Source organism: Lissotriton vulgaris, chromosome 4_1, assembly GCF_964263255.1.
Source record: "Lissotriton vulgaris chromosome 4_1, aLisVul1.2, whole genome shotgun sequence".
Lineage (NCBI taxonomy): Eukaryota > Metazoa > Chordata > Amphibia > Caudata > Salamandridae > Lissotriton > Lissotriton vulgaris.
This window is the reverse complement of record NC_141691.1, coordinates 90,773,777-90,787,923: the sequence shown is the minus strand read 5'-3', so window position 1 is coordinate 90,787,923 and position 14,147 is coordinate 90,773,777. Positions and strand designations below refer to the sequence as shown.

The 14,147-nt window shown below is 50.1% G+C and overlaps 1 protein-coding gene across 1 annotated transcript in view; it reads right to left on the bottom strand.

Moving 5' to 3' along the window:
* Window positions 1–14,147, bottom strand: part of OPHN1 (oligophrenin 1) — a 702,970-nt gene that overhangs the window by 334,732 nt on the left and 354,091 nt on the right. The window contains exon 7 of the mRNA XM_086918347.1: window positions 72–176. Coding sequence (XP_086774473.1) covers window positions 72–176 — 105 coding nt within the window. The remainder of the gene's footprint in view (window positions 1–71; window positions 177–14,147) is intronic.

Genomic DNA, 14,147 nt, shown 5'->3' with positions numbered 1-14,147 from the left:
ACTTCGATGGTATGAGATTGCAAAAAGCCAGCAGGAATCATTTACATTGTTGCAAACCCATGGAAACGTACATTTTGGAGGCTCAGCTGAAGCTGCTGTTTATATGGCAGGAAGTCCTGTGTGAGTTCAAAGGTCAGGTTGTTGGAAGTGAAGAGGCAGTGGAGAAAGGCCAAAACCTGAAAGAACAAAGAGAAGGGATGTCACAGCAGTCAAGCACCATTCATTGCCTCACCATGTGGATAAACTGAAGGTGACAAGGAATAATAGTAATAGAAGATATGACACAGCTACAAAAAAGGACATTAACTCACCACGATTCGAGCAAGCACTGGCAAAACCAATATGTCTGCTTTAATATGCGAACACAGTAATGCACAAACACAACGGAGTGCATTAAAGGGGGACTGTTAGCAGTTTGACAGAAGGCACTCACTAAGAGACAACAAGAGTGGATTGTTAATTATAGAGAGAGAGAGCGAGAGACAGAGAGACCGAGAGAGAGAGACAGTGTGTGTGTTTTATTTATAAATAAAGATACAGAAATGGTTAGTTGCTTCAAACTCTTTTGAAGCTAGGTCAAATGTTAACATTTCACAACATTCAAAAATACAGAGTTTCATTGAAAACATTCTCCATCTCTTCCATGTATGGCAAGGGAGGGGAGGTTGCATTATGTATGCAACACAACAAACTAACTCAACTCAACATATGTCAGTAGTAAACTGAGAAGACAATTGTCCAACAGGCAAATTAAAATCACATTTATAAAACTTTTTATTAAATAAGTGGGTGGAAACACCTTCTGCAATGGAACCACTCCAGATGGAGCAGAGGTATACACTCAACAGCCAACAGCATCATCTAACACAGAGACACTGCCTGGCCTGATCCAAGGTGTTATTGACACGTCACAAAGCGGAAGGTGGAAACAGAAACATCATAAGATAAGAAAGGGCACAGCAGTCAGCCAAGGGGCCGGGCATGAACTCCTTCATATTATACAACAGAAGCTGAGATGGAAAACCATAAAGAGAAGGCACGACGAGACGCACAGGACGCTGGAACACTGGTTCAAACTGGGTTTAAGCCAGAGACTGGTATAAGAATAGGTACGGGCCAGCTTGGGTGTCCCAGGGGCCGAGTGTTATATAGAGATGAGTATTACTCAACGTTTACACGGTACTCTGCATACAATGGGATGAAAAAACGGTGCTTTGTCAGATGCTCAAGATCATGGTGATGATGGCTGTGTGTTGGGACAGGGCAGAATGGCGAGTTGCAGGCAGGAATCTCCACCGTGAAGGGTGGTTCTACCAGGACTTGCTTCCAGTCAAGAGTGTTCACCAGAGCCAGGCGGGTCCCACCTCAGTTTAAAGATTATGTCATGCAATATTGCAACCACCAGATGGTGGTGGGCACCATACTGGTCTAAAGATGAGGTCATTTGACCATGAATGGGGGTTGGTTGTGTTATGGTTTTTTTTCCGCCTTATCCTTTTATTTTGTTGCGTAGTTTTTGTGGGTGCATACATTCTTCTGCCGTTTAGTGGGGGCGGGGTGGGGGGTGTTGTAGTCTTAGTCATGTTACTGCTCCTTCTGATTGTGAGTAAGCAGCGCATGCACAGAATGTTGGCAGCTCATGGCTGGGGAAGCTCCAGTGGGTGGCAGTTGGAGGTTGGGAGCTGAGCTGGGCGGCTGAGAGTGTGGGGTCGGGGCTGGCTCTAGGGTGGGGCGAGCGGTGCAGCCGGGGCTGACTTGGGGTGGGTATGGGGTGCAGATTTAGAAATAGCACAGGTTTAAAAAGCACCTGCTGCACAGTTCCGTTTGTGTCCAGCAGTTTCCAGGCAACAATAAAAATGTCAAGATAACTCTGGTAATTAATGCTAGTGCTGGAGAGAGACCAGGTTTTGTCCAGTGGCAGTATCGACTCATGATAAAGTAGCGCAGAGGGTTATTATGCCTGCTGCACAGATCGTGTACCACGCAAATCAACAAACTGTATTTTTTCTGTGATAGCGCAGTGGGTTACTGCTTTTTCCACAGAGATCCTTCTGTTACTTGAAATTTATAAGTTACAACCCTAATATAGCACAGCGAGCTATGAACTGTCATCAAAGCTGCACGCAAACTGCATAGTACAGGTTAGAGCGTTATGTTTTCTTCCCCAGTCTTTCATTATCCTAATGTTGCTAAAATTGCTTCATTTGGATAGAAATACATTCTTCTTAGTAAAGCCAACCCCTGTGGTACGTTTTAAATCCGGAGTTGTGCTTCTCCAGACTTATACTGCCTACTAGTATTGGTCATGTGCGACTCCTACACCTTGTAACCCTCATTGTTGTATGTAACATTTCCTATAGACTGATTTACTTTCATTGGCTCTGTATAATGTGTGTGTGATATAAAGTGCTCTGACACCTAATACTGGAATGAGCAGCGCTATAAAACAAATGTTAATGTTAATGTTAGTTATTTTGGAATTTATAAAGTGCAAACTATCGCTCCGAAAGGAGCATCCTGGCGCTTTCGGAACGGGGAGGTCAACAAGAGGTGAGATCTATATGGCAGCGAGTACATAAGCATCTGACAGGTTAAAGAGCCAGGTTTTAAGTTGGTTGCGAAAAGGCGTTTCCTGATCAAGTAGCCTTAGCTCCTTTGGCATCCCATTCCATGCCCTAGAGGCTAGGACACTGAGGGTTTTTCCCCGTTTGGTTTTAAGGTGGAAAGAGGGGATATTGGCTAAATTACAGCCTGTTGATCTCAGAAGTCCTGTGGGACAGTAGTGGGAGTATCTTTTAATGAGATATTTGGGGCCGATGTTGTTTAAAGCTCTAAAGGAGGTCAACAACATTTTGAAGAGAATCCTTTTATGTAGGGGGAGCCAATGAAGTTTCTGAAGCGCCGCAGAGGCAGGTGATTTCCTGGGGAGTTTCAGTACCAGACGAGCTGCTGCATGTTGGACGCTTTGTAGTTTTTTTAAGGTCGTTTTCTTTACTCCCGCCATAAGACCATTACAATAGTCGAGGCGGGATTTTTTCACATCATTATGGAGAAATTCAAAGAATTTCTTCAATGATTTGATGACATTAAAACAACTACCGGCCAAACTCCTTACATGGTGGTCGAAAGATAATGACGCATCAAAAAGAATGCCCAAATTCCTGGCCGTTTCTACTGAACTCGGAGGTGCAGTGGCTCCCTCTGGCCACCAGTCATTGGGACTAAAGTGAACATTTTTCCCAATGGGCAGTATTTCTGTTTTCTCAGAGTTACATTTTAAACAGTTATCATTCATCCATTGAAAAACGTCCACAAGACAATTCTGAAAATGTTGTTCAGCCAAGCCGGAGTCTTTATCCAGGGATACAATCAATTGTGTATCATCAGCGTATGATGTTACCATTATCCCATGGGATTCAATCAAATAAATGAGGGCCACCATATAAATGTTGTTGATTAATGGGCTCAAAATGGAGCCCTGGGGGACTCCTGCAGTGACACTCTTCTCCTTTGAGTGGAAGCTCCCTCGGCATCCACCAAACTGATCCATAAAGAGGTGGGGTTGGAATACCTGACTGACCTTACAGGATTGAGACCCCTTATGGTATGGAGGTCAATCTGGGCTAAGGTCGAAATTGGATTTACCAGGCGAATAATTCAAGACTGTCTTCGCTTGGACAAAGTCCGCCAGATCCCCTGGTTAAAATATGTTTTAACATCTTATAAGGACATTTTTGACTTGGATGTTCACAGTGACCCCTTATGTGCTATCAATATACCTAAACAGGAGGTCAAAAGTGTTTTTTTGGGGAACAAATCTAAAATGCGTAAAGATCAATGTAGCCATTTTACTACCCATGTTTTTTATCAATCCAATAAGGAGGAAGTTTATGGCATGCCTAAGTATTTATGAGTAATTACCAAACAGTCACATCAGTTTGTTCTTACAAGGCTGAGATTAGGCATTGTTCATAACCTGGTGGCATTCCCACGGATGAAAACCTATACTTCAACTCCATGCCCGTGTGATGGTACCACCAAACAGAGCACGTTGCACTTTATGCTAATTTGCCCACTGTATTTGCACCTTCGTATATGTTATCTCAAATCTCTTTTTAAGAAATACTCCGTGTTTACAACTGCTAATGCCTTGAGATTATTATTTGCACTTGATACCTCCGATATCTGTTTTTTTACTGCAACCTTTATTTTAAAATCAGTGCCCATTAGAAAAAGCCTGGAATTTTAAATATACCCTTTTGTATAATTAGTTGCTGCTAGGTCCATGGTACTGCTTCCATTCGTGTTGTTCCAATTCTTGTAATATATTGTAATTCTTTTACCTTGTAACAATTTTAATGTGACATTTTTAATAATCTGTGTGCTTTTATGATTGTTTATTGAATAATCGAATAAAGCATATGAACTGAATTGAGTGGAAGGGTCCTACGGCAATGGTCTGAGTTCTTTCTGATAGGAAAGATTTTATCCAATTTAGAGCCCCGTCTGGTATACCATTTAGTTTCAGCCTATCAAGGAGGATTTTATGGGAGATGGTATCGAACGCCGCCGATAAATCAAGGAGAATCAAGACGGCGTTCTTCCCTTCATCCTGTACATTTCTGATGGTATCCGTTAAATCCATGAGAGCTGTCTCCGTGGAGTGTTTTGGACGGAAGCCAGATTGATGAGGGTGCAGAATATTATGTGACTCCACAAAATTTGAAAGCTCTTTATGAACCATATGTTCGGTAATTTTACCAAGGACTGGAAGCAAGGAAATGGGGCGGAGATTAGAGAGGTCTGAAGGATTTTTATTTTGCTTTTTCATTAGGGGTCTAACTATGGCCTTTTTCCACTCCCGAGGAACAACCCCGGAGCTGAGTGATTCATTTACTATTTGGTTAATTATAGGATTAACCACCTCAACTATTTGATGAAGGATGAAAAGAGGGCAGGCATCAGACAGTGATCCCGATTTACAGGACATAATGGGCTTGTGCGTTTGTGCAAAGGTTACAGGCTTACGCATCGCAAAATTATGCGGCCGTGAAGGCACGAGGTCACTAGTACTCACTCTACTGGGGCACACAGTGGGTACAAAGCCCTCCTGTAGTCGTTTTATTTTGTCGTCAAATAGTCGGCAATCTGGTCACAAAGATTTTGTGAAGGAGGAATTTCTTGTTTCACGACTGCCGGGTGGGTAAAGGATTTTACTATATCAAAAACGGTTTTCTGTTTTTGCTGTGCTTCCCGAATACGTTTTGTATAATAAGCCCTTTTAGCAGTTTTAATATTAGCAAAATAAAGATTCCTATATTTTATATACAGACTTTTAGCTAATGGGTCATAATTTTTCCTCCAGTTTCTTTCCCCTTTCCTGCACTGAAGATGCGCTTCTGCTAGAGACTTCGTATACCATGGTGCACTTGTCTTTTTGGAATTCTCCTTATTTTTTCCAGGGATTTCTGGTGGGGCAAGATTATTCGTTGCAAGTTGCATCCAAGTGTGGAACATTTTGGAATCCTGTGATACGTCACCGGAAAGACTAGGGGCCCATGACTGAGCAGAGGCCTTGAGCTGGCTATTTTTTGCAATCAAGGTCCAATTTTGGCTAGAAGCAAAAGAGGGAGTCATTTTTACTTTTTTCTGCATATGCCCTGTATTCACCTCAAATGGGATAAAACAGTGATCGCTCCAAATTTGAGGGATTGGTAGATGGGAAACTAAATGCAAAAAATTAGAACATATCCCGTCGTGCGTGTGACCAGCCTGATGGGTATTATTAATTATTTCTTGAGGCAAACCAAATATTTCAAGCGTCTGGAGAAAGTTAGCAACCTGTGAATTCTCCTTCACTTCTAATTGTAAATTGACATCTCCAAGAAATGTAATGTGAGGATAACTCACAAGCAGTTGTCCTAAGGCTTCACCCAGAGAATCGAGAAAGCCAGAAGGACTGCCTGGTGGGCGATATATTAAGCCTCCTGTAAAAGACAGAGAGGCATCAACCTTGATTGAGAATCCCATGCTTTCCGCGCCTTTAAGATGAGTAAGGCTAAAAGTGTGGCACTTCAAGGGGTTTCTGATAATTATTGCAGCACCTCCTCCTCTACCACTTGGTCTGTCTACCCTGAAAATGTTGTAGTCGGGAGGTATGGCAATGGCCAGGTCAGGGTTACTCGCCTCATTGAGCCAAGTCTCAGTAATAAAAAGGAAATCTAAGTTATGTACACAAATCAGTTCGCTAATATCATCCCTATGGCAGCACATTGATCGAGCATTTATTAGCCCTCTTTTAAGACTGGGTTGGTCACCAAAGGTAGGATGTACCTGAGTTGGGGTCTCCGATGGAACTACAGGCATGGACCAAGAACATGTTCTGCAAGAGATAGGAGCCCACGTGTGTTCCATATTTATTTAACAAGGGCACCTCTTTTGATGATGGGACTGTCTCGCTGTACACAGCATTAGGTATGGGGTGCTGACCACTGGACTGTCTCGCTGTACACAGCATTAGGTACCATAGGGCTGTCTCGCTGTACACAGCATTAGGTACCATAGGGCTGTCTCGCTGTACACAGCATTAGGTATGGGGTGCTGACCACGGGGCTGTCTCGCTGTACACAGCATTAGGTATGGGGTGCTGATCACAGGGCTGTCTCGCTGTACACAGCATAAGGTATGGGGTGCTGACCACGGGACTGTCTCGTTGGACACAGCATTAGGTATGGGGTGCTGACCACGGGGCTGTCTCGCTGTACACAGCATTAGGTATGGGGTGCTGACCACTGGACTGTCTCGCTGTACACACCATTAGGTACCATAGGGCTGTCTCGCTGTACACAGCATTAGGTATGGGGTGCTGACCACGGGACTGTCTCTCTGTACACAGCATTGGGTATGGGGTGCTGACCACGGGACTGTCTCTCTGTACACAGCATTAGGTATGGGGTGCTAACCACAGGACTGTCTCGCTGTACACAGCATTAGGTATGGGGTGCTGGCCACGGGACTATCTCTCTGGACACAGCATTAGGTATGGGGTGCTAACCACAGGACTGTCTCGCTGTACACAGCATTAGGTATGGGGTGCGGGCCACGGGACTATCTCTCTGGACACAGCATTAGGTATGGGGTGCTGACCACGGGGCTGTCTCGCTGTACACAGCATTAGGTATGGGGTGCTGACCAAGAGACTGTCTCGCTGGACACAGCATTAGGTATGGGGTGCTGACCAAGAGACGGTCTCGCTGGACACAGCATTAGGTATGGGGTGCTGACCACGGGGCTGTCTCGCTGTACACAGCATTAGGTATGGGGTGCTGACCACAGGGCTGTCTCGCTGTACACAGCATTAGGTATGGGGTGCTGACCACGGGGCTGTCTCGCTGTACACAGCATTAGGTATGGGGTGCTGACCACGGGGCTGTCTCGCTGTACACAGCATTAGGTACGGGGCGCTGACAACAGGGCTGTCTCGCTGTACACAGCATTAGGTATGGGGTGCTGACCACGGGGCTGTCTCTCTGTACACAGCATTAGGTATGGGGTGCTGACCACGGAGCTGTTTCGCTGTACACAGCATTAGGTATGGGGTGCTGACCACGGGACTGTCTCGCTGGACACAGCATTAGGTATGGGCTGCTGACCACGGGTCTGTCTCGCTGTACACAGCATTAGGTATGCGGTGCTGACCACGGGACTGTCTCGCTGTACACAGCATTAGGTATGGGGTGCTGGCCACGGGACTGTCTCGCTCTACACAGCATTAGGTATGGGCTGCTGACCACGGGGCTGTCTCTCTGGACACAGCATTTGGTATGGGCTGCTGACCACGGGGCTGTCTCTCTGGACACAGCATTAGGTATGGGCTGCTAACCACAGGACTGTCTCGCTGTACACAGCATTAGGTATAGGGTGCTGACCACAGGGCTGTCTCTCTGGACACAGCATTAGGTATGGAGTGCTGACCACAGGACTGTCTCGCTATACAAAGCATTAGGTTTGGGGTGCTGACTATTGGGCTGTCTCGCTGTACAGAGCATCAGGTATGGGGTGCTGACTATAGGGCTGTCTCTCTTTACAAAGCATTAGGTATGGGGTGCTGACCACGGGGCTGTCTCGCTGTACACAGCATTAGGTATGGGGTGCTGACCACAGGGCTGTCTCGCTGTACACAGCATTAGGTATGGGGTGCTGACCACGGGACTGTCTCGCTGTACACAACATTAGGTATGGGGTGCTGACCACGGGGCTGTCTCGCTGTACACAGCATTAGGTATGGGCTGCTGACCACGTGACTGTCTCGTTGTACACAGCATTAGGTATGTAATGTATGTAAATGTAAATGTATTGGCATTTATATAGCGCACTACTTACCCGTAGGGTCCCAAGGCGCTTCGACCGCTGCGAAACCCTTCCTGGCTTCCCTGAGAGATGGTCCCTTAATGGGTATCTCCAGGGTGAGACCAGGCATCCCCGGCGGTCTGGTGGGGCCGTTAGTGAAGATGAGGCAAGCTAATGCCCAGAGTTGCCGAGTGTGATCGCTGATCAGAGTGGGCACCGAGGCGAGAGAATTATCGAGTGGGGTGCTGACCACGGGGCTGTCTCGCTGTACACAGCATTAGGTATGGGGTGCTGACCACGGGGCTGTCTCGCTGTACACAGCATTAGGTATGGGGTGCTGACCACGGGGCTGTCTCGCTGTACACAGCAATAAGTATCAATCAGTGACACTTATAGAGCGCGCTACATACCCGTAGGGTCTCAAGGCGCTGGGGGGGGGGGGGGTTGGGGTGCCGCTACTGCTCGAACAGCCAGGTCTTCAGCTTCTTCCTGAAGGAGAGGTGGTCTTGGGTCAGGCGCAGGTCGGTCGGGAGGGAGTTCCAGGTCTTGGCGGCCAGGTAGGAGAAGGACCTTCCTCCTGTAGTCGCTCTTCGGATGCGGGGGACGGCGGCGAGGGCGTGGTTGGCTGATCGGAGGTGGCGTTTGGGAGCGTAGAAGTTGATCCGGCTGTTGAGGTAGCTCGGGCCTTGGTCGTGTAGGGCTTTGTGTGCGTGGGTGAGGAGGCGGAAGGTGATTCTTTTGTTGACGGGGAGCCAGTGAAGGTCTCTCAGATGTCCGGTGATGTGGCTGGTTCGTGGGATGTAGAGGATGAGTCTGGCTGAGGCGTTCTGGATCCGCTGGAGTCTCTTCTGGAGCTTGGCGGTGGTACCGGCGTAGAGGGCGTTGCCGTAGTCCAGTCGGCTGGTGACGAGGGCCTGGGTGACGGTCTTCCTGGTCTCGGTGGGGATCCACCGGAAGATCTTCCGTAGCATGCGTAGGATGTTGAAGCACGCCGAGGAGACGTTGTTGACTTGCCTGGTCATGGAGAGGGAGGAGTCCAGGATGAAGCCCAGGTTGCGTGCATGGTCTGTCGGTTTGGGTGCGGTGCCCAGGGCGGGAGGCCACCAGGAGTCGTCCCAGGCGGAGGGGGAAGAGCCCAGGATGAGGACCTCCGTCTTGTCAGAGTTCAGTTTCAGGCGGCTGGTCGTCATCCACTCGGCTACCTCTTTCATCCCTTCGTGCAGGTTGGCTCTGGTGGAGGCGGGGTCGTTGGTCAGGGAGAGGATCAGCTGGGTGTCGTCGGCGTAGGAGATTATGCTGAGGTTGTGTTTGCGTACGATGGCCGCGAGGGGGCTCATGTAGACGTTGAAGAGGGTGGGGCTCAGAGATGATCCTTGAGGGACGCCGCAGATGACTTCGGAGGCCTCTGACTTGTACGGTGGTAGGCGGACTCTCTGTGTTCTTCCGTCGAGGAAGGAGATGATCCATTCCAGCGCCTTGTCCTGGATTCCGATGTTGCTGAGGCGCTGTACTAGGGTGCGGTGGCAGACCGTGTCGAATGCCGCGGAGAGGTCTAGGAGGATGAGGGCCGCTGTTTCTCCATTGTCCATCAGGGCTCGGATGTCATCGGTGGCGGCGATGAGGGCGGTCTCGGTGCTGTGATTGGCTCGGAAGCCGGACTGTGAGGGGTCGAGGGATCCGTTCGTCTCGAGGAAGGCGGCCATCTGCTTGTTGACGGTCTTCTCGATTACTTTGGCTGGAAACGGGAGGAGCGAGATGGGGCGGTAGTTCTTGAGTTCGGTGGGGTCCGCTGTTGGTTTCTTGAGTAGAGCGCTGAGTTCGGCGTGTTTCCAGCTCTCAGGGAAGGTGGCGGTGTCGAAGGATGTGTTGCTGATGTCTCGCAGGTGGGGTGCGATGACAGCGTCGGCCTTGTTGAAGACGTGGTGAGGGCAGGGGTCGGTCGGTGATCCGGAGTGGATGGAGTTCATCGTGCGGATGGTGTCTTCGGTGCTGATTGGGGTCCAGGCGTGGAGGGTGGTGGTGGGGGGTGATTGTTCGGTCATGGTGTGCGTTGGTTGGTTGTTGAAGCTGTTGTGTATGTCCGCGATCTTGTTGTGGAAGTATGAAGCGAGGGAGTTGCAGAGGTCTTGCGATGGGGTGATGTCGTTGTTTCCTGCGCTGGGGTTGGAAAGCTCTTTCACGATGTTGAAGAGTTCCTTGCAGTTGTGTGCGTTGTTGTCCAACCGTTCCTTGAATGCTGTTTTCTTGGCGGCGCGGATCAGCTGGTGGTGCTTCCGGGTGGCAAGCTTGAAGGAGGTCCTGTTGTCCGGTGTAGGTTCCCTTCTCCAGACTTTCTCGAGGGCTCGGCAGTTCTTCTTGGAGCTCTTGAGTTCGTCGGTGAACCACGGGGCTTTCTTGCTGCCGGGTCTGCTGGGCGGGGTCCTCAGCGGGGCGAGCTCGTCCGCGCAGATGCTGATCCACTTCGTGAGGTTGTCGGCGGCCTGGCTGGGGTCCGCTGAGCTGGCAGGAGGGTGCTGGCTCAGGGAGGTGGCGAGCTGGTCTGCTGTGATCTTGTTCCAGCTTCTGCGGGCGGCCTGTTGCTGGTGGTGGTGGGTCGTCGGTCTCTTGAAGGTGAAGTGGACGCAGCTGTGGTCCGTCCATTGAAGCTCTGTGGCGTGGCTGAAGTCGATGTCTGTGCTGGAAGAGAAGACTGCGTCGAGTGTGTGTCCGGCGAGGTGGGTGGGGGTGAACACCAGTTGCTTGAGTCCCAGGTTGGCGAGGTTGTCCAGCAGGGTGGTGGTGTTGCGGTCGTTGTTGTTCTCCAGGTGGAAGTTGAGGTCCCCCAGGAGGATGTAGTCATAGGAGGGGAGGGCAAGCGGGCTGACGAAGTCGGCGATGTCCTAGCTGAATTGTGTGCGTGGTCCAGGGGGTCGGTAGATCAGGGTGCCTCTGAGGGTGGTGTTCGGGTTGGTGTGGATCTGGAAATGCAGGTGTTCGGCGGTGGTCAGGGTGTTGTCGGTGCTGGTCGTGAGACGGATGGTGTTCTTGTGGATGATGGCGATGCCTCCTCCCATCTGGTTGGCGTTGCGGTCCCTCCGGACGATCTTGTAGCCCTCTGGGATAGCGATGGCGATGTCGGGAGCTGAAGAGGCGTTCATCCAGGTCTCCGTGAGGAAGGCAACGTCAGGGGCTGTGGCGTCTAGGAGGTTCCAGAGTTCGATGGCGTGTCTGTGGACGGAGCGGGTGTTGAGCAGGATGCACTTGAGGTGGGTGCTGCTGGTGTTCGACTTGGCGGGTGCTGGTGCGAGGCAGGTCCGGATGCAGGTGAATTTGCAGGCGTGGCAGCTGAAAGGTCCGTGGGTGCGTCGTGGTGTGGCTTGATGGCATTCTGGGAGTCGGCCGGTGTTGAGTGCGATGAGGGTGGCGGCGGAGTACGTCAGGCGGGTCGGTCGGGGGCTTTGGGGCCCAGGGGTCCTGTCGCTGGTCGTGATCCGGTCGCGGACGGGCGCAGACGGGCTTACCTTTGGCGCGCCTTCGGCGCACAATCAAGGAAAACCAAGGAGTCAGTTGATTAAAGGCAGTATTATTCACCAAGGAACAAAAGAAAAGAATGGTCTTTCACATATCAATACAGTTAGAGACAGCACTGTACAGAGTGGATCATGTGACAACCACGTGACACTTGGTGCAAGGTGCTATATACAATTGACGAACGTGAAGGTGCAAGTGTTTAAAATAAACAGCGTAATCGACGCATTAGCCAAATTAATACATCAAATCATGGCTCCAAAGCAGCAAGTTATAGTCACTTAAAACAAAATTATTCATATAGGAGCACAGAACGTGATATGCGTCGTATAATTCAAGCTGTATAGTCTATACAGCCATGATTTGATGTATTAATTTGGCTAATGCGTCGATTACGCTGTTTATTTTAAACACTTGCACCTTCACGTTCGTCAATTGTATATAGCACCTTGCACCAAGTGTCACGTGGTTGTCACATGATCCACTCTGTACAGTGCTGTCTCTAACTGTATTGATATGTGAAAGACCATTCTTTTCTTTTGTTCCTTGGTGAATAATACTGCCTTTAATCAACTGACTCCTTGGTTTTCCTTTCTTGTAATGCACATTGCATACATTATTGAAACTGTCTTGACATAAATCCTGTTGGGAATTGTTTTTTCTTACACGTTATACCCATCCCAACGAGGTCTATGGGTCTTCTCCTGTTTTTTATACAATTCGGCGCACAATCGGCGCGCCCGCTGCGCGTGACCGCTGCACGTGACCGCTGCGCGTTCGCACGGTCACCATTTAAGGCGAAGTGCGCGGGTGGGCGGAGCAGCTGGGAGGCGGGAGCGGGAGGGAACAGAAGAGAAAAGGGGCGGGGCAAATGGCGGTGGCGGTAAGCGGGAAGCGGGGAGGGAGAGCGGAGGGCGGCGAGGTAAGCGGGCAAGCAGGAAGGAGACAAACACGGCACAGAGGTAACAATCAATTAAGCAGGCACAAATGGAGGGCAAAACAGGAAGGAAAACGGCACAAAAAATACAGGCACAAATGGCGGGCAAAACAGTGGAAAAACAGCTAAAGACACGATCATACGGCACAAAAAGAAAACAAGCACAAATTTAGGGCAAAACCGGCGAAAACCAAAGGGGAGCGACCAAGGCGGCAGCGAGGCCGGCGCTGAGGCAGAAGGCAGGCAATGGGGCACACGCAGCAGCTGGTGGCCGTGCGGCGCGGGGGTGTCCCACAAGTGGGTATGGGGTGCTGACCACGGGACTGTCTCGCTGTACACAGCAATAAGTATGGGGTGCTGACCACGGGACTGTCTCGCTGTACACAGCAATAAGTATGGGGTGCTGACCACGGGACTGTCTCGCTGTACACAGCATTAGGTATGGGGTGCTGACCACGGGGCTGTCTCGCTGTACACAGCATTAGGTATGGGGTGCTAACCACGGGGCTGTCTCGCTGTACACAGCAATAAGTATGGGGTGCTGACCACGGGACTGTCTCGCTGTACACAGCATTAGGTACGGGGTGCTGACCACTGGGCTGTCTCGTTGTACACAGCATTAGGTATGGGGTGATGACCACGGGGCTGTCTCGCTGTACACAGCATTAGGTATGGGGTGCTGACCACGGGGCTGTCTCGCTGTACACAGCATTAGGTATGGGGTGCTGTCCGCGGGGCTGTCTCGCTGTACACAGCATTAGGTATTGGGTGCTGTCCGCGGGGATGTCTCGCTGTACACAGCATTAGGTATGGGGTGCTGACCACGGGGCTGTCTCGTTGTACAAAGCATTAGGTATGGGGTGATGACCACGGGGCTGTCTCGCTGTACACAGCATTAGGTATGGGGTGCTGACCACGGGGCTGTCTCGCTGTACACAGCATTAGGTATGGGCTGCTGACCACGGGGCTGTCTCGCTGTACACAGCATTAGGTATGGGCTGCTGGCCACAGGACTATCTCGCTGTACACAGCATTAGGTATGGGGTGCTGACCACGGGGCTGTCTCGCTGTACACAGCATAAGTATGGGGTGCTGACCACGGGACTGTCTCGCTGTACACAGCATTAGGTATGCGGTGTTGTCCACGGGGCTGTCTCGCTGTACACAGCATTAGGTATGGGGTGCTAACCACGGGGCTGTCTCGTTGTACACAGCATTAGGTATGGGTCGATGACAACGGGGCTGTCTCGCTGTACACAGCATTAGGTATGGGGTGCTGACCACGGGGCTGTCTCGCTGTACACAGCATTAGGTATGGGGTGCTGACCACTGGGCTGTCTCGCTGTACACAGCA